This window comes from Lepidochelys kempii, chromosome 4 (assembly GCF_965140285.1).
Source record: "Lepidochelys kempii isolate rLepKem1 chromosome 4, rLepKem1.hap1, whole genome shotgun sequence".
Taxonomy (NCBI): Eukaryota; Metazoa; Chordata; order Testudines; family Cheloniidae; genus Lepidochelys; species Lepidochelys kempii.
In genome coordinates, this window is record NC_136383.1 from 66,730,116 (window position 1) to 66,751,985 (window position 21,870).

Here is a 21,870-nt window from a genome sequence, read left to right on the forward strand (position 1 = left end):
ACTGACCATTTATTCCTACCCTTTGTTTCCTATCTTTTAGCCAGTTACCAGTCCATGAGAGAACCTTCCCTCTTATCCCATGACAGCTTACTTTGCTTAAGAGCCTTTGGTGAAGGACCTTGTCAAAGGCTTTCTGAAAATCTAAGTACACTATATCCACTGGATTCTCCTTGTCCACATGCTTGTTAATCTCTATTCATCTTGATAGAAATTATGATTCCTCTGTTTTAAATTATGCAAAGAGTATTTAAAGTTCTTTTATTTCAAAATTTTATTACCAACCTTAATAATAAAGGCAGCTGAAAAGCAAATTCTTTGTGTCCCTTGAAATGTAGGGATGCTATGGATAAAACTTTAAGCCAATTTCTAATTTGTTTAATATTTCTTGAACTGTTTGAATGTTTTAAATAGTTTAACATATAATATTTGCTTTTTCTTAAATCCTCTAGTTCTCATAAATCCTAATTGTAATTCAAACATTTAAAATAATAGCTTTCACAGATTATTGATTGTAAGGAGTGCTTCTGAACTACTGACCTTTCAGATTGCAGAACTGAAAAAAATACAGTGTGATTTTCCTTTGAAAAACAAAACAAAAAATTAAAAATCAAACTCAGAACTATAGACTGTTCTTACAGCACATACAGAACTCCCATTGATATTCACAGTGGATTCACTGAATTGAATATTTAACCAGCTCTTACAGCCTCTCAGTGGTTTTTGTCTGTTTGTTTGTTTTTGTAATTAATCAAATATTGTTTGGGGCCCAATGACAACACATACCTGGCTGTCTGAAGATAGGATGGTTGATTAAAATTTTAGAGTGGCAATGGGGATTGCTGCACTCCTGTTTTTATTGCATCAATGATTTCCTTCCGCTCATATAAATGTCAGCTTTTCCTATAAAATGAATCTGTGTCCGTTCAGTACTATCTTTTCACTCTCCAGTTCTTTGTGAACTAAAACTGATATTCTGAGTATTCTTTCTCATTTGCCAAAACATCAGTGCTTTAGCTATATGCAATTCCTTTAGGACAGCTGGTAATATAAAGTGCCATCACATTTTATATTGGCTGACTTCCATCGGGGATTCAGTAGATTAGACTTGCTTTGGTGTACCAGACAGAATGATCAGTTATTATGTGTGCTCAGAATTAGACTGTTTGCTTTTATTCCTTTTAAATATTGCTTCTTAATCTTTTAGCTTGCTTTGCTGGAAATACACTGCATACAGTTAGGAGCATTAATTCCTAGAGTGCTTTTGTGATATGTTATTGTATGAACAAAACGTAACTTGAGAACCATAAAATTACTAATTAATAATAATAAATAAATTCCACTTCATGATCTTTCAATTTAAGGTTAATTGTGAAAATGTTCAGAGAAGCCTAGAAGTATTTCAGCCTCTCAATGCTTATACATAATTCTCTATGACCTTTCATCATTAGGCTTCTCGTTCAAATCTAGCCCAGTTCAGTAGTGACCAGAAGTTATATCTCATGGCTGTTTGATGTCCCATTTGTAATAAGCTTGGTGATCTTAGTCCACTCCTGAATATATATCTTCCATATATCACATAAATAGCACACTTATCATGAGTTGGAACACTAGGTGGCAGTCTCCATGGAGAAGACAAGAAGGATCCGGAGACTGAACCATCCCTTGCTCCTGGAAGTGGTCCCTTAAGATTAGGTTCTGATGATATGGTTCAGAAACTCCCCCTACCTGTGAGCTACCTGTTCTGTGGACAAATAAGTTTAAGATTGTAAAAAGTGACTTGTGATTTTTGGGTGCCCCCATCTTCAGACAGTTTAAAGGGCCTGATTTTCAGAGGGTAGGGGCCAGACTCAGGGAATCAGACACCTTCAAAGTGTCTTCAGCTGGGTACCCTAAAATTGAGGGACTGAAAATCACTAGTCACTTTTTAAAATCTTGGACAACTGGACTCCACTCTCCAGGGCATTGAGGAGAGTTGAGTCTCTAGGAGCTCAGATAAACACTAAAATAAGTGTTGCTGTGTGGAGAAGAAATATACAACAGACCTGAAAGTAAGTAATACTTGTGACCTTTAAGATAACTTCTGCAACTTTCCTCTCTCTTTGAGAGTTGGTGACAAGTAAAAGTGAGTTGTGTTGGGATTTATTTACAAATTCACTCAAAAACCTTTTTTGCAGCTTTCTTAGACTGATTTCCTGGAGAAAGATTATTTTAATTTGCTGAGTGAAGCCTTAAATATAACCAATATTGTAGTTATAAAAATTGGTTTATATGGCATAATTTTCAAAGGACTGTGCTGTATATGTTTTACCTACAAGGGTCATGTGGAAATGTCGTTTTCATTGGTTTAAAGTGTATTGAAGAAGCACATATATAAAAGCACAACATCTCAGAGATGTTGCAGGGCCCCAGTTATAAAAGGAACCAAGAGATTTCCTACTTTCTGGCTGGTTTTGGATGTTCTGTGAAATTTGGAATAATCCTGGAAACTAATTGTATGAATTCAACGGAATGGCTATGGTATTCCAGATTTGCTCTGTTCTGCCATTGATATTCATTGGACACAAGTGTTCTCCTAGTCCCTTTCAGGTGAAGCGGTGCCCTGCCAACGTTAAAATTCACTGTCTTTATTATTACTCTTCTTCCTTAGAGTGCGTCTGTCATTCAAAGGTCCAAGCTTATAACCGCAACAAAATTACATGTGCTATCTCAATTGCATGCAGGCTGTATGCTGGAAACCTACATAAAGTAAATGTTTGTTATGTATAAGATATAATATGTATTGGAGTCCTTCTTAACACACTATTTTGCTTTCTTTTCAGACCTTTAATGAGTTTGAGATTGAACAACATCAGGAATGTGCTTATGACCACTTGGAAGTGTTTGATGGAGAAACAGAAAAGTCACCAATTCTGGGACGTTTATGTGGCAATAAGATACCTGATCCTCTTGTTGCTACTGGAAATAAAATGTTCCTCCGGTTTGTTTCTGATGCATCAGTACAAAGAAAAGGCTTCCAAGCCACACACTCTACAGGTTAGGAAATCAGGATGTTATTTACTGATCATTTTCCCTTGATGAAGACATTCAGGATTTTCATGTTCTATGAGCAGAATTGTTTAGTAGATAAATCAGTGCTACCAATAAAGCTGAACAAATCCTTCGAGGCAGTAGATGAAATCTAAACTCAGAGATGAAAGGAAATATTGTCAGGATTCTAGAATTAACTCTTTTTTGCGATCATATTACTTTTTTTGTTTTGTTTTTGGAAGGTTTTTTTCTTTTTTAACCTTAATGTTGTTGCCGGACAGTCATTAAAAAGTAATCAGTTACTTTGAAAAAAGATCTAGTAAAGGCCAAAAGGAAGGCAATGCTGAATTCTTTCCTGAGGAAAGCTATGATTCCTTTTTAAATTCAGCAGATTTGGGAAACAGGTTTTCAAGAAATTTGTATTCTTATAATTGATGCCATAGCTGACTATACTTATAAAAGATTCAACGGCCTCTAATTTCATTTCCAGTGGACCTATTGTAATGTAGTGTGCTGTGTACCAAAATAGTCTCTGATTTTTGTCTTCTACGAATTTAAATAAAACATGGGAATTTGTGTTAACAGGTAACACTATTTCTTCTACAGTAAAAAAGAATGGTAAGCAAAGGTAAAGGTAAGCAAAACAAAACTGACAGTCTTGCTAAAATAAACAAGGTTTTAAAAAGTCTCCTTCAGGCTTAGCAGTTACTTTTGGTCCTTGATAGGAATTATTGTCATTCAAAATATGTTCTGAAATTCTATTAATCGGTTGCTTAGGACATTGTCCATGTTACAAACATTATTTTTCTGAAGTTGCTTGGTTTACAATGACCCCTAGTGGTGACTCTAAAAATGTTAACCTCCAAGACGTTATTTGGAAAGGGAGGAGAAGCCATTCAAAAATATTAGAGAGCAGGGGTGCTGGAACAATTTATATAGTGGGGGTTCTGAGAGCCACTGAACCAAGCTGTAAATCCCGTATATAATGGAAACCACTTCAAGCCAGGGGTTGTGGCAGTAGCCCTAGTTCCAGCACCTATGTTACAGAGTAGAATAGAATAATATTTCCCCAATCTCTACAGAAGAAATAATATTTCTTCACTTACCACAATCAATTCTTACTCAGGGATTATTTTTCAAACTGCATATTAAAGCGGATATTATATAAATATGACTTCCAGCATACTGAGGCTTTGCAGATGCACACAAATCCCTATTCTTGATTATAAGAATGAGTAGTCTATATTTTATCCATGTAGTTTAACATTATCTAAAACATCACATGCAACATAAAAGTGCGTGTGCAACTATCAAATCATTATAAATTAATATTAAAATTCAAATTTGGTTTTTTTCCCTTGCATTTTTGTGGAGAAATAATCCTTGATACTTTGTGTGATTAATTTCTCCTTTTGGCATAGTCATCAGACATCAGAACCTGGGCTCTTTCTCACCATTTGTGTTCTGATGCTGGAAAATGAAAGCATTGTTTACCCTGACGTTCAGTGTACTTCTTTTTCGTGTTATGAGACCTGGTTTGCAAACACTTAGTAGTACACTCACGATGTGTTTGCTGGATCAGGCCCTTCCTTATTTCCCTTTGTATCAGCTGCAATTGTACATCTACAACCAAATGTGTCACATGTACATTTTAACTCTTAAGAGGGACTGAAAAAATTATCATGTGTTTTATTTCATCTTTTCCAAATCCTACAAGATCACTTGTATTACCCTCTCCAGTCTTCTCTACCTTCTCTATAAAGGTTTTATAATGATTTTCACAAAATTATATATAAAAGGTTTGATTGGTCCTGACTACAATTTTACAGTAAATAATTAAAAAACAAAACTATTGGTAAAGATGGGTGTTGTAATACTACTGATTTATGTAGTTTCTTTCCATTTACACAATTGCAGTAGTCATTACATAAAGGAAATTAAAATCTACGTCCGCAGTATTTCTAAGTGTTACCAGTTACATTGCTACATAAACTCACAGAATCATAGAAGATTAGGGTTGGAAGAGACCTCAAGAGGTCATCTAGTCCAATCCCCTGCTCAAAGCAGGACCAACCCCAATTAAATCATCCCAGCCAGGGCTTTGTCAAGCAGGATCTTAAAAACCTCTAAGGATGGAGATCCTCCCAAGGTAACCCATTCCAGTGCTTCACCACCCTCCTAGTGAAATAGTGTTTTTTCTAATATCCAACCTAGACCTCCCCAGTGCAACTTGAGACCATTAGTCATTGTTCTGTCATCTGCCACCACTGAGAATAGCCGAGCTCAATCCTCTTTGGAACATCTCTTCAGGTAGTTGAAGGCTGCTATCAAATCCCCCCTCACTCTTCTCTTCTGCAGACTAAATAAACCCAGTTCCCTCAGCCTCTCCTTATAAGTCATGTGCCCCAGCCCCCTAATCATTTTGTACAGTTAATGACTTACTGGTATTTCCCTTATAAAATGTCTATTTGAAGAGGTTTATAACTTCCACTTAATGTGGAAACTTTGTGTATGATATCTCAGCACAGGTACAGTGTTTTCCTTCAGAATGTTGAAAAACAGAATCTGCTCGATTCTTTTTTAAGAATGAAGGAGAAAAAAGGTGTATTTTTGCTCATATATGATTCAAAGTGAATTTTTGAAGGAAAATGTTTCACAAAATGTCCATTAAGGTAACTGAGAAGCCTAGCGACTGATAGCATAGGGATACAGTTTGTATGTACAGTTTGTACAGAATAAGGACTTTATCCTGCAGTCTTGATGAAAGCATAACCATTCATTTTAGTGGGAGTTTTGTGAATGGACACAAATGAATGGACATTGCATTTATGAATATATAATCAAATATATAATCATTGCATATATATATTGCATTTTGAATATATAATCAAAGTTTTCAAAGCATATATTATTTTTCTTCATGTTATTGCTTCCATAACGTAATACATAATATGTCATTTTAAAAGGCTAGATTCCATGGGTGAGATCAGGGGTGGTAGTGAAAAGCTTGTGCCTGTGTAACCCACACACCTTCTGGGTGTGGTGTTGTGTCCCATCTAGTGGCATCGAGACCACTTAGAGAGAGAGAGATAAAATGAGTCTTCTCTACAGCCTTAGCTAACAGCCAGTTGGCTTTTAGCTCATGCGGTAGAGGCTCATGCACTAAGCTCCAGAGGTCCCTCGTTCAATCTCGCCTGCTGATGACCGGGGTCTGTCGGCATTACACCTAACCCTACATGACTGCAAGGACAGGCAGAAAGAGCTCAAGGAGCCATTCCACTCTCTCCTTGTACTGGACACAATCTTCTGGCTTTACAGTTCCTGCCACAAGGCCAGAATGAGCCTACTAATCCCAGAATGAGCAGCCTGATACGGAATCCAAAGCTGAATTCGGAATCATGCCACTAAACTTTGTATTCCCTTCCAGATTTTCTGGACAATTATAGAATCATAGAAATGTAGGTGTGGAAGGGACCTCGAGAGTTCATCTAGTCCAAACCCCTATGCAGGAGCAAGTAAACCCAGACCATCCCGGAAAGGTGTTTGTCCAACCTGTTCTTAAAAATCTCCACTGATGGGAATTCCACAGCCCATCTTGGAAACCTATTCCAGAGCTCAACTATCCTTATAGTTAGAAAGTTTTCCCTAATATTTAACAGACAAGTGTTTCTCATAGGTCAGGTTTTCTAAACCTCTTATCATTTTTGTCACTCTCCTCTGGACTCTCTCTAATTTATCCATATCTTTGCTCAAGTGTGGCACACAGAATTGGACACAGTACTCTGGGTGAAGCTTTACCAGTGCAAAGTAGAGTGGGATAACTACCTCCCATGCCTTACATATAACACTCCTATTAGTATATCTCTGAATGATATTAGTCTTTTTTGAAACTACATCACATTGCTGACTCATATTCAATTTCCAGTTCCCCAGATCCTGTGAATTGATGCAAGGTTTCCAATCACAATTGGGTTTTTTGGTGGTTGGTGGTTTTTTTCAGTTGTGTGGGTTTTTTTTGTTTGGTTGGTTGGTTGGTTTTTTGCATTTTATTTTTGTTTGCATTTATCAGACTTGAGAAGTGATGAGTATTTTGGGAGCTGAATATGTTAAATTTCTTAAACAATTCCAGTGGATTTAAAATATTAATTTCCTGAGACTAAAAATCCATGTCTGCAGCACAGATTAAAAAATTAGTATTTAACTAAAATTAATGTGCTCATAATTTAAAATTAATGTATTCCTGCCCATAATAAAGGGGTGTAAACTATTTAGAAGCATGTTTTAAAAAGCATGTATCTGCCAGGAGATTAAACATTGTTTTTAAATGGTTGTGAATTCCATACTCTAGAACAAACATTAGCCTGAACACATTTTAAACAACTTTTAAAATCAGTTTCTCTACCACAGTTTTGACATAACATAGATGAGTCCTAGAGTAAAGTTTTCAAAAGTACCTAAGTGTCTGAATAGTATAACTCCCATTGTCCTCGATGGCACAGAAAGGAAGACAAGACACCAGGAATGACACTAGGCTGCAGCTTTACTGAATAACACACTTGGAAACTATCCAGCAATAACTCCTTTGGTGCAGGTCATCCTTCCTTCTGTAACCCATACCACCTGGGGGAGGGCTGCAGGCAGCCCTCCACGCTGTGAGCTTGGTCCCAGCACCATTGCTGGGACCCCACCATCTTCTCTCATATAAGTGGGGTTGTCTCCTCACTGTACCAGACATTAGGAGTCCTGGTTCCGTTCCCCACCTTTTTTAGGACAAGCCTTCTAGTAGTGCACTTCCAATTTATCAGGGAACTGGACACTCCATTGAGCAAGTAGCTGCACTGGGCACTTGCTGAGCTGCAACATGAATTTTGCAGTGCAACCTATCGACTGGTTCCTGGGATGCTGAGAGGAAGGCAAAAAAACCCACACTGCCCAGGCCAATCTGGTTAAAAAGGTGACTAGGATGATGCTCACAGTGTGGGGGGGGGTATTTTGATCAGTGTGCAGAATTGTGCCCTGGGCAGGGAGAAGGGTTTATAAGCCCTTCGCTTGTGTGCATGAGAGCCAATAGGCTTATGCTGTGGCCTTGCATCCAGCCAGTCAAGGAGCCCCCCTTCCTACCCTCCTCAAGCTCACAAGGAGGCTGAGTGCCCATGGGAAGGGGAGGAAACAAGAAAGGGTCAATCCTTACGGGAGCCAAGTGTTTTCTTTCCCCTAATGGCCCTAACAAAGCCTCCCCATCTCAAAGGCTGACCGGGGGGGTGGTGTGCATTTTTAAAAGTGATATAAGCACTTCAGACCCTAAATCCCATTGATTTCTAATGAGCTTTAGGTTCCTAAGTGCTTCAGTCACTTTGGAAAAGTGGACTTAAGATCTTGTGAAAAATTCCTCTCTATTTTTTAAATTGGTTCTCCTTTTATAAATGTGAGAAATTCTTGCTTTAAAATTTTTGCAGCTGGTAATATGGATGGAGATTTCTTTTAAACTCATAGAAAACATAGCATATATGGGGGAAACAGTACATACAGTTGATTAAAAGTATTCCTTTTTTACAGCTGTTCTATGTCTTAAATGTGTAAACCCTCTTACAACCTACCCTCTTATTCCAGTCAAAAGCAAAAACTTAACTGAATTCACCAAAAAGTGAAGTAGCCAGTAAATTAGAATAAACAGTAAACTGAACCCAGGTGAGGCATCTCATCTGTAGCTTTGATAATGCGCAGTTGTGAAGTGCAAAAAATGCACACAAGTACATATGTATGAAACCTCATGAAGGTATCCTGTGAACCAGGTATGGGGGGATTTCTGTTTTTGTCAGAAAATGGTACATGCTTGTCTAGAAAAATTTAAAATTCTATGCTGAGCTATAAATCAAGTTTAATAGAATCATTCCACTTACATATTATATAATATTTTCTGTTTTGCTTGTCTTGATTCTTAATAGATACATTTTCATGAATACGATAAAGTGCAGTTTTAAGCATCCATGTGTTCCTATTATTATTTCCTACCTGAATTCAGAATCTTCAGCATATGACATCACAATTTGTTGTTGTTAAAGTTGGGCCTGATCCACAGAGTTCATGACCAGCTCCTCCCTCCTCCAGAGCTCAGATGTGTTTGGATTCTGGGATTTGTTTTAGCTCATCATAAAATATAATGCCACTGCAGAGGAGCTTAACATAAACAGATTTTGGTATAAAGTATTGGGGTAACCGTGTTACTCTGTATCCACAAAAACAACAAGGAATCTCATCTGAAGAAGTGGTTTTTTACCCACAAAAGCTTATGCCCAAATAAATCTGTTAGTCTTTAAGGTGCCACTGAACTCCTTGTAGATTTTGATATAGTTACTGTAGAAATGAATGTCATAAGCAGAAGAATTTGGCCTGGTGAGAAATAAGGAGCAGATGAACCCGTAAAAATAAGTGATCTATTTTAATTGAAATCTCCATAGGTGTTAAAATTAAAAGATCCCAGCCAAACCTCCCCTAGAAATCTAAACAACAATGCAGTGTTTTTTCAAAATATAGTTTTACATGTGTTCTTAGCTGCTTTTAAATAGTGCCTTTAACTTTAATTCTAATTCACCAATGTAGTATAGAAAGCTAAACACAATGAAAATGCATAACAAAGAACAAATATTTATTAATTCAAACTAGTTAAAATGTTGAGAACAGAAGAAGTAAAATAGTTATGTTTTGATCTTCAAATATACAATAATAGCTGCTTCTGTCAAGCAAACTGTTTGTAGCCCAGTTTATGGGTCTAAACATTCTTTTTCATGAAGTGAAATGTAACATTATTCAAAACAGTTTTTTTCTATAAAATGTAATATACATATTTTTAAACTCGGAATTTTTTTTGACGAGCTACACCTGAGTGAATCTGTAAAACAAAATGTATCGTAAACCATATAATTAGAAATTTACTAACTCATATAGATACATATATTATGAAAATATTGACATACAGTATGTAATGCCCCAGCATAAAGCTTGATTTGGCTGCCCTTATGTGCATCTCAAATGTATATTTTGAAGGATATCACACAGTTTATTTACATTCTCTGCAAATTTGCTATCCTCTTTTGTTAAAAATTATTTACATAATGGGAAATGATGTATCTAAGGGTATAACAAGATGAAAGGAATGAATTCTGCAGCATTTTATTACAATTTAAATTTGTTGGACTCTCATTTTGATTCTTCACTGCACGTTCAGTTCCACATTTGGGCCTTAGCAGGGCACAAGGGTTTCCTTGCTCTCTTTTAGTACCTTATAGGCAAGAAGTTCCATTAAAGTTGTAAATTACTACTTAGAGACAGTAAGCAGAATTAGATCCATATGACTTTTAAAAAATAAATTTTAAATTATGGGCCAGGTTCTGCCACCCTTATTCAGAGTAGTACCTCATTCTGCAAAGTAGTCCCATTAACTTCCGTAGACCTATCTGTGGGGTAAGGAACTACTCATCCTGAGCAAGGCTAACCTTACAGGAAAAGGGAATGATGAGCTGTACTGAAGAAAGCTTTTCCTTATTCTTTCTTTGTTTCCTTCATGCAGAGTGTGGTGGTCGACTGAAAGCTGAAATGAAGCCCAGAGATCTGTACTCTCATGCTCAATTTGGTGACAACAACTACCCAGTTCAGATGGACTGTGAGTGGTTGTTAGTATCAGAGCGTGCCTACCGAGTAGAGTTAACATTTCAGACATTTGAGGTGGAAGAAGAGGCAGATTGTGGTTATGACTATGTTGAACTCTTTGATGGCCATGATACAACAGGTGTGAGACTTGGTCGATTTTGCGGATCAGGGGTAAGTAATCAGTAACTGAAGCTTATATTTATGGACAGAAAAGCTACAAAATAAAAATTCTTACAGGGTCCCTGTCAGGTAGTTTTCTCCAAACTGTAAGCTTTGTCAAAAATAAATAAAATATTTTACCATCTTGGAACAATAGACATGTTTCTATGATTTCAAAAAATATTCCATTGAAATATTTTCAGTCAATAAGTATTCTGTAGTCTTTGTAGCCAGATTATTGCATCATTATGCTAGTGCATATGAAGTTGAAAGTAAAATTGTTTAGTCTGTTCTATATACATCACTCGTCACTTAAGTATCTGGGCACTTCGTAGTACTGCATTAAGCAATGTGATTAACATCTGTCACGTGGTTTGTTCTCTTGTTCCTTTCTAATTTCTAATCTGATTCTAAAGAAATATAGGCCTAGAATGAGAGAATAATTTTAGCTTAAGTAGGAGGCTTTCCATAGCTGTGCCACCCAAGTAGGATCTCTGAAAAGGAATTGTGGCTCCTGGGAGAAGATAACTTACTGCCACCCTAAAAGGGTGCATCTTATGTCTCCCTTTCAACTGGCCTAGCTCTGCAGGCCCAGTGTGTTGAGGAAAGGGGAGTCAGGGCTCCACGCATTTGCTGACAGGGGAAGAAGGTAAGTATCTGGTGTACAGCTCTTGCTTCTTGTTCTGTTTGTCTCACTGCACGTAGAGCCAATATTTGACAAGATCGGACATGAGGTGGTAGAGAGCATTTACTCCCCTGTATGGCCATGTTGGGACCAAGAATAGTCAAGCCCTAAGAAGTATGAGGATCCAGATGTCTCACCTCAGGCTGACTTGCTCTGAACAGAGCCAAATCAACCCCTTTTAAAGCATATTAGGCTTGAGGGAAAGGAAAGGAGAGAATGATAGAACCCTAACTAACTCTCAAAACAACAAAAATACAACTGGGGCGCAATTCTGACATTCTACACTGAGCAGTACCTCAGTACCTTTGCCAGTAGACCCAAAATATGAATAAAGGTGTCAGAACAGAGCCCTGTTCCACCCTCCGGGTGACACAATTCATAGTTTTATGACATGGGTGAATATTCTGACTGTTTTAGCTTTCTCTAAAGCAATTCACTCATCTCATCCTTCTTGCTATTACCTGCTATAAAAATGATACTGTCTGATCCATCTGATTTACACATCATAGTGTAGTATATAAGCTCCAGATGTGTTGTTGTCCATCATTTGTATAACTGACCTGTCAGTACAAGGAACAGCACAGGCTACATTAATAAAAATCTTAAATATTTTTCAAGTGGCATGCTCCAGATTTTATATTTAGTTTATATTAAACTGACCACCCTTTAATAAAGGGAGAGGAGGTTCAGGGAAAAAAAATGGCCTAGACCTGTTGACCTAGCTTCAAACCTTTTATGCAGGTTGCAGAGGACTCTAACTCTTCTTTTAGACTCCCAACACACCTGAAGCTCACTTCCCTATGCTGCAATGTTCCTATAGATAATAGAATCCTTCCTAAGCTATGACCCTCTAGTAGGTCCCAGCCTTCCGCTCACTTGTCCCTATTGTCTGCATTTACAGTTAGACACATGTTGTTGATCTCCTTGCAGTGCTAGTGTGACCACCAATAATTACAAATCTTACGCAGTCAAGGGCACTGCAGGCACTCTGGGAGCACAGCCCCAAGCGGGGCAAAATTTGAATTCAGTATAAACCAGATCCCAATAGAGCTGCGGTGCTAAGCAATGGGATCATCAGAAGATAGGGGTGGTCATGTTAATTGTGGTAAGTAGGAGCCATTGTGGAGATAGAAAGAGTAGGCATATAAAAGTTTGGATCCACTCCAAACAAGCATTCTAACTGCACTGAATGTTTTAACCTTTTAAAATTTACCCATGGCTAGTTTTCTTGAGGACAGCAATACTAGTTTGTCATGTCTACATTACACAGTTTAGTTGCCATCTGGCTTTTCTAGACTTTACTGTACTAGGATAGATTTTTAGCAGAGCATCCAAATTAGACTATATTCTGCTGTCCATTATGGCAGTATAATTCCAGACTATCCCCTCTGATTTCAGTGAGGTTACTCTGGATTTGTACCAGTACAGTGGAAAGCAGAATTTAGGCCACGGTGTTTTGAGGTATTGAATTGTTATAATTTCATTATATAGGTTAGTCTATCCAGAGTAGACTTCAGAGAGACCTACTCAAATTAGGTGAATGGGAAACATGATAGCAGATGAAATTCAGTACTGATGCAAAGTAATGGAAAGTAATAACATTGGAGGAAAAAACACAATCTACTAATACCCTTAGTGTTCTATATTACAGTATCATCTGAGGAAAAAGGACCTGAACATCATTGTGGACAGCTCAACAAAGGCCTCTGATCACGGTGCAACTGCAGTGAGAAAAGGAAACAAAATGTTAGGCTGCCATAAGAATGGGGTAGAGAATAATACAGAAAATTACATAATGCCATTATATAAACCAGTGTTTAATCTTCATGTGGAATACTGTGTATATTACTGGTCACCCCATAAAGGGTGACCAGCAGAATAGAGGGAGTCCAGGAAAGGTGATGAGAATGATTTGGGGCATGGAAAAACTTTCACGTGAAGAGTAATGAAAAAGATTGGGATTGTTTACTTTGAAAAGGAGATGAATAAAATGAGACGTGATAAAAGTACATAAAATGATCAGTGGTATAGAGAAGATATATTGGGAGCTTCAGTTCTGCCAGCCTCCTAATACTAAATCAAGGAAACGGTCAATAGAATGGAAAGGTGGCAAATTCAAAACTGATAACGGAAATACTTTTTTACACAACACATAGCTAGGCTGTGGAACTCATTGCCACATGATGTCATTTATGCCAGGAATTTAAGATTCAAAGAGGGACTGGACGGATAACAAGAATATCCAGTTATAATAGTTAATACTAAAAAAAAAAGTTAAAACCTCATACTTCAGGGTTATCCTCTTGGGGGCTAGGATGAGTCTTCTTGGAGTGGAGATTATATCACCTCTGGCTACTGTGGGGTTTCTTCCATCTTCCTCTAAAGCATCTGGTTCTGACCACTGTTAAAGACAGGCTACTGAACAAGATAGACTATGGGTCTGTTCCAGTGTGTATAGTCCTATTACATTTTTCACTATGTTGTTCTGGAAAAATGCTGTATGAGTCTCTGAAATGTGTTGCTCCGTTGTTTTATAATGTTAGACTAAGACCTAGACTAAGACCAAGGGCTGCCTGTGTAAAGGTGTTGCATCCACCTTGAATGGTGGTATTGGTTCTATCCACTGTGAATGGTGCTGTTAAATTATACTGCTTAAAGAGGAATAAAAAAATCCATATAAGAAAATATCTTAACTGAAAAAGAACTAATAGAGTCAAAGGTGAAAAAAATAACTTTATTTATGTACTTATTTATCCTAGCCACCAGAAGAAATTTATTCAGCTGGGGATGCCGTTTTACTCCATTTTCATACTGATGATACAATCAACAAGAAAGGATTTCATATACGATACAGAAGTATAAAATATCAAGATAGTGTTCACACCAAAAAATAACGCAAGAACCTCTATGCCAGAAAATAAGAAAGAGAGAGAGAGAGTTAGTGTGATGGAGAGGAAGGAAGCCGTATTTTTTACTGACATTATTAGCACAAATGTTTTATATAAGAGGTTCAGTTGGAAGCAAATTGTATATGACCAGAAACATTTTAGTTCACAATGAAACTTTCACCCATCCCAATGGAATGGACATGGTGATGACATGTGGGCTCCATGCTTGACTGTCTCTGCAAAGCTGGTGAAAAGGCATTGCATGCTTCCAGGGAAACTATAAAAGCTTTTGTTTCCAGCTTGATGTTTGTATAGCTGCTTGCAGATTCAATCACTTAAATTCAGTGGAAGTGACCTTGCAGACTGTTCTTCCTTCTGAAAATTATCTGGTCCAGGAGAAAAAATGCTCCTTCAGGTCACACACTCAGAAAACTGTCCTTATATCTTATTGAAATTGCTTTGGCTTTGTATCAAGGATACAGTGCATGCAAAGACCATAAAAGGAGATATGAAATGGGAAAGTCTTCTGAGGTTGGTCTGTACTTTTGTAGGGATTCATCTCTCCTGTTAGTTTACCAATATTTTGAAACTGGAAAATCACATCTCCTGAAACGTAACTGATTTCATTTTACCAGCATATTGAAAAGTCTGAAACATTTTATTCATCGCCATTATTAGTACACTCAGAATTTGGATAGTAAGTAATTGAAAATGTCAAGTGTATCGGTTAAGTAAGGTATAACTGATGATGTGCTCTTATTTTGCACTGAGCCCGATAAGAGACTGAGTTAATGTTTAACAGACCTGTTGTAAATCAATCTTTATCCACTGGGAAACAGAAATAATCATGAAAAGAATCATCTGAAACTCCAATTACTGATTTCATTTTCAGTAGTAAAATCATAACTGCTGCTAACTCGTATTTCCTTGGAACATTTTATGAACGAGCTAATTATCCGTTTTAGCTAATCAGAAACAAAGCTGAAAGTAGTACCCAAAAGAAACGTTTCTCAACCCATTGACAGAACAATATAATTTGTTTTCTGGAAATAAGAATTTCTATAATGGCAAAAAACAAACAGGATTTGTTGTTGAAAGAGAATTTCTTTGGTGCTATTCCATGAACATTAAACACACAATGAAGACGTTTTAGACCTTTGAGCCAACAACCTGCAGATCATGAATGTCTCACTATGCCTGGCTGCATCTGAAGAATAAAGACTTAATACGCGTATGACGAGATCATTGCAATGGCAGCACTAGTCCTGTGGAACAACTACTACTATTGCCTTAGAATTCTTGCACATGATCAAACAGATCTTCCTGTAGATACATCTTTAATTTGATAAATAATTTGACAACTTGAACGTTTTAATGTATGTCAACGAAAAGATCTTCAAGCAAAAACCCACCTGCAGAGCTTAGATCATCCACTGTAAATACAGTGACCTGCTTTTGATGTAGAAATATGTTACTTTTAGAATGAACTATTCTATGTGCTTTAGGCCATACATGGCTTTAGTCATGATGTATATGCATTATGTAAGTATGTATGAATGAGTGCTCCAGACAGGTGAGAGGTGTTGTATGGATGAACGGTTAAATTGTGCCAAGTTCTGCCAGAACCCTGCTTTACCGTAGCAACTTTTCTTTAAAGGTTTCATAGGCAGGTAAGTGGGACTTCTAGTCAGCAAGAACAGAATTAAAATGAAATGTTACAAGAAATATTATTTTGATATCCTTTGATGTAAGTTGCTACCCAGATTAGCTTAGTTCCTGTTACCTCACCATGAACATTCACTGGCACTAATAAATCTGGTGGGGGTTTTTTTTGGTTGTTTTTTTTACAAAAATAAAAACTAAACACATGTGTAGGCGTCTTTGGCTGTATTAACCACTGATTTATGTTGCTGTATCTCCCTTTTCCCTTCCAAAAAACTCTCACAAGTGAAGTTCAAAGAATGAATCATTTTTATTCCTCCTTTGGATATAATTGTACTTTTCTAATATTGCATGGATTTACTTTTCTATGGATCGTCTTTCAGGGTGCTTGCACAAGAAGAAATGAACAACATAAACTGGCAGAGTGGAGCAGAGTTGCTCCAAAATCTTTCCGTACAAACTCCTGTCATAAAACTTAATGCAGCAGAAAACTATGCTTTAACTTCAATGCACAATATACTGGCATAGTTTGTTCTATTCTGGAATGGAGAAAACATTTTAAGAAAACATTTTATTAAAATAACATATTTAAAGGGCTAGAAGAAGGGTTTGAGGAGGGGATAAAGGGCAGGGTTGCTGGGCTCTTTTCACACCACATCATTGCATGTAATCTTTTTTCCCTTATTAACTTTTGCCCTCTGGTCCCATCACAATATTTTCTTACTAAGTTCTGTGTAGTGCAAACTGAACAACATTTGCCCTAACCACACAGGAGAATTTCAATCCTTTTTTCCTCCCCCAACATGCTACACATTTCCCCACTTGGTGAAGTTTCTTCTGACCACAGAATTTGGCCCACGATGAGGATGATTATTTGGTAGGCTCATCCCAGTTTATGTAGGGAGGGGCTCCTTCGTGTCTGAATCTCCAGTGAGCAATTGGGGTGGTCAGTCACTTCCATTCTGAGGAAGACAGCTTAGACTGGGCAAGTTGAGGAGAGAAGTGAGCAAACTCAGATGGGTCCATCCAGAAAGCTGCAATATGCAAGGGATGGGGTACAGTCTTGGAGCAGCCACAGGAGCTATGTTTCCACATATCCAGTAGCTCCATCTCTGTGCATACTTGGCACAGAGGGGCTGAGACACATACTGGAATAGCAACTGTCGGTGTAGGAGGGGAAAGAGGGCTGCTATGCTTCTTGACATTGGAGTACATTGGACATTGGAGTTAGGGGAGTAATTTCATTCCCTAGCCCCTCCTTGCTCTTCCTAAATAGAGCCCAAACACTTAGGCTTTGGGCCTTGGCCCTGTCCTCCTGAAAAGAATTATAATTGGTCAAGTTAACACTATATCCAAATAAGCAGGGGAGTATATCCCTGGAAGGTTTTCACCTCTTAATTTGTTATATATATAATACACAACCAATGGCAATTAAATTCAACCTATTTTATTACATCGGTCTTCAAGATCTCACAGCAACTAACAAAAGTGAGGTTAGTCTGGGGTGAGGTAGTTATTCTGTCCTCAATTTGTCCTTGTATTATTACACATTTGGTGAATAATTCCACATTGTTCTGAGAACCATGAAATGGCTAACTACTGTATGGTGACCTACACGTGGGGTGACGGCCAGATCAGATGTTTAACATTACTATAACTTTGGTTTTGTATTTAAAAAAGCTGAAATTTTATAAGCTTAAATAATTAAAATAATCGAGTGCAGACTTTGTTGCACTGGAGGGCTACATTGGCAATTTGTCAGGAGAGCAAGGGCCAAGCTTAATTTTTATAAAATGGAGGAAATTGCGGTTGACCTCATAAAATAAAAGCCATGCTAACTCTTGAACTGACCGATTTCTGTTCAGCTCAAGATGAAGCATTATATATTGGCCCTGTAGTCCCTGTGCCACACCTTCTCATTACAATTTGCGTGTGGCCACAGTTTGAGAGTGGTCACCCAGCCCTTCTGTTGTTGTTATTATTATTTATTAATATTTTTGTTGTGGTAGGATTTATGGATCCCATATTGGGGTTAGGATCCCACTGTACTTGGCACTGTACAAACAAATAGCATAGACCCTGCTCCAGAGAGCTGGGTATAGACAATACTGATCAAATGTCCACTGCACTCAATGGTAACTGTTCCATTGACTTCAGTGTTGTTGGATCAAGCCCCATGAATAAGGGTGGCAGAGTAAGGTAATGAAGGCATATGTGATTTCTTAAGTTAGTAATTGGCTGAAATTAAAGCATCACTGCTGTTTTTCATTTAGATGCTTGTAAAATTAATTAGATATAAATGTGAAGAATGAAATCTAGCATACAAAAGTTATTGCAATGACAGGAGCAAAAAAACTGAACAGAGGATTAAAAATATAATTACACCAGAATGAAGAGATACATAGTTAATTTATAAAAAGAAAGAGATCTTAGTGGGCTAAATTCTTCCCTCTGTTTACCCTGGCAACACCATTGGCTTTTTTCAAAGCCTATGTGGTTGCAGTGATGCAATGATGAATGGAATTTGGCTGAATTACATTATAAGTATTTTATTTCACAGAGGCTGAGTGAAAGCATGTACAGTTTAAAACCAACACTTGTGTAACAGATGTGCTAATTCTCCAATTAATCTTTCATATGCATTAGAATGCTTTGTACTATATTGCTTCCATCTATGCTAAAGAAGGCTTATGGAATTAGCTAGATGTGTAGGGTAGTCACTACTCTTTGTCATCCCTGAAACTACATCTGAACTCTAGACAACATAAAAATGATCTGTTTTCAAGTCAGTGAATTGTATGGTGAGCTAAGTTCTTGCAACCCAACCCATGTTCAAAACAAAAAGAAAAGAAAAATGGCTTATCCTGAATTACCTTTTGCTTACTAGCATAACTAATGCCATAATGCAGTTCTTCAGTTTTTCCCCTTAGAAATCTCAATTTTAGCTCATGGGGCAAATATATATAGAGATAGTTGAAGTAACACAGATATTCTTATGCATGTTGTAATTAAGGTAATCAAAGTCAGTAACCCTGTCAAAGAAGGAAATTAGGTTAGTTTGGCGAGATTTGTTCTTGACAAATTCATGTTAGTTGTTACTTGTCATCCTCTTAACCTGTAGCTGCTTACAAATTGATTGTGTAATTGTGTTCCAGTATCTTTCCAGGTATGCAGGTTAGGCTGACTGATCTTTAATTCCCTGTGTCCATTTAGTCTCCCCTTTTAAAGATGCTTAAACTATGCCCTTTTCAAGTCCCCTGGGACATTATTCTCCTCCATGAATTCTCAAAGATTATCTCGTATGGGTCCAAGATTGTTTCAGTTTGGTTCTTACAAACTGTAGGATGAACGTCATCCAGCCCTGCTGACCCGAATATATCTAATTTAGCTAAATATTCTTTAACCTGTTCTTTCTCTATTCTGGCTTATGTTCCTTACCCTTTGTTGTTAATATTCATTGTGTTCATGGAGGATAGGTCAATCAATGGCTATTAGCCAGGATGGGCAGGGATAGTGTCCCTAGCCTGTGTTTGCCAGAAGCTGGGAATGGGCGACAGGGGATGGATCACTTGATGATTACCTGTTCTGTTCATTCTCTCTGGGGCACCTGGCATTGGCCACTGTCAGAAGACAGGATACTGGGCTAGATGGACCTTTGGTCTGACCAAGTATGGTCATTTTTATGTTCTCATATTCAGCATTTAGTCACAAGTAGCCTTTTTAATGAAGACTGAAGCAAAAGGGAAATTAAATACCTTACTCTTTAGCTCTCCTGACCCACTAAGTAAGTTTTGTTCCTAATCATCATGAAACCAGATTTTGAATAACAAAATCTTCTGGGAATCAGAATTGTCTTTCTCTGCCCAGCTCTAGTTATCAAGCTATTAGTATACTAAATAATGGCAATAGTAATAGTTTGGACTTATAGGGCTCAATCCTGCACCTGATCAATTTAATGGCAAAGCTTCCATTTACTTGAGTGGTACAGGATTAAATTCATATAGCACTTTTCATTTTTGACTCTTCACGTGCTTTACAAATTAACAAACGTAGCTTCAGAAGATCCCCATAAGGGAGATAAGTCTTATTTGCCCCATTTTACAAATGAGAAAACAGGCATAAGGAGGTGAAGTCAAAGGGATATCCAGGTGATCAGCACCTCTGGAAATCAGGCCTTCAGTGTCTCAATTTGGGGATCCAAAACCTGAGGCATTCTAAATTAAAGGACACATTTTTGTATTAATTTGGCTCTTTCTGACTTGCTCAAGGCCACATAATACATTTAAGGTAGAGCCATGAATAGAATTCCCTTCCCCAGTCTCCACCTTAATCATAAAGCCATGTTGAGTTCTGTAGGAAAATTCTGACTCCCTTTAAAAAAAGACTCTTTTGCATAGGGTATTTTAAAGAGCACACAATACAGCTTTTAAGATTTCAACCATCTTAGTACAGAGAATAAAAAAAATCCAAATCCTATAGTACAGCAAGTGGTTGCAAGTCACGTCAGCATCATAGGGTTAAGTTAAGAGCCAAACTTTAAAAGCGATATGATTTTCAGTAGCCACTTCAGGCTAGGAACATTACAGTGTACTATGCCTACCTTAAAAATGACATTCTCCAGCTAAAAGAAAAAAATGGTTGAACCTGCTAAACTTGATTTAAAATTTTTGCTAACCTGTTGAGTGTTTGGGACAGCCGTGCAAAGTTACTGTTTTACATCACCTTCATTTTCAGTGCTGTGGCTGTGTAGGGACTCTGCTAAGAGAGGTGGTGGGTGCTGGAGAGAGGAATGGGTTGCTGAGGCAGCCCTTCTCCCTACTCTCAGCTACTGCCAGTAGTCTGCCTCAGAGTATATAGATGGCTGTACTCTATCTTACATGATGGGACTTTAAGGAGAACATGGTGCTGTAAGAGTTCTGCAGTACTATCAGAGCACTGTTTCACCCTGTGACTTCCTTTGGACTGCAACACCATGGGCCCAACTTTCAAATGTGGGGACTTAAAAAGGATGTCCAAATCATGCATTTGATCATCAGATTGACTCTAATGGCACATAAAATGGTCATTATCATGCTAATCTGAACTCATAAATCCTTCAGAAATGGGCTTTAGCTGTACAGCTAAAAGACCTTTCTCATGATGTGAAGAGAACCTTTATATTGGGGAAATTTTATGAGTACATATTTAGCTTAGTGTGTGGTAACATAACTGCACAATACCTATTAATAATTGGAGGTTGTTGCCTCCCACTATTAGTCACTGAAAATTTACCCTTTAAAGTCTCCACATTTTAAGTATACATTTGTATGATATTTATCTGTAAAGCATAGAACGCCTTGTGAGAAATTTTAACACTATATTTATTCTCAAAGAAAAGATCCTGAAATTGCCTGTGAGTAATGTAGTCCAAGGTAAGTGAAATCTTTGGAGTGCTTTGTACACATGAAACACTATCAGTTATTCAAACACTTTATATCCATTCACAGCTCCCACATTGGTCCATCCTTCTGTTCCAGTTCATCTGTTAATGGAACCCTTAACCCCAATGGTACAGATTTTGCCTAAGTTCTGTTACTAGACAACAATATGCAAGGTGTAGCATCAAATGTGCCCACTAATAACATGTTATAGACCAAATTACTCGATATACGGTTATTTTTATTCGTTTCTATTCAAAGTTTATCACACTTTCAGTTAACATTTCTTAATTATCAGTGCATTTTTTCTGAAAACTGCAGAATCTGCCAGGCAATCTTGTAATTTATTTTTAATTCTGTGTTTAATTAACTATTCCCTCTCCCC

The 21,870-nt window shown here is 37.5% G+C and overlaps 1 protein-coding gene across 1 annotated transcript in view; it reads left to right on the plus strand.

The window, feature by feature from the left end:
* Positions 1 to 16,277, plus strand: part of TLL1 (tolloid like 1) — a 200,234-nt gene extending 183,957 nt beyond the window's left edge. The window contains exons 19-21 of the mRNA XM_073341559.2: positions 2,820 to 3,033; positions 10,595 to 10,845; positions 14,278 to 16,277. Coding sequence (XP_073197660.1) covers positions 2,820 to 3,033; positions 10,595 to 10,845; positions 14,278 to 14,412 — 600 coding nt within the window. The 3' untranslated portion in view covers positions 14,413 to 16,277. The remainder of the gene's footprint in view (positions 1 to 2,819; positions 3,034 to 10,594; positions 10,846 to 14,277) is intronic.
* The last annotated feature ends 5,593 nt before the right edge of the window (positions 16,278 to 21,870 follow it).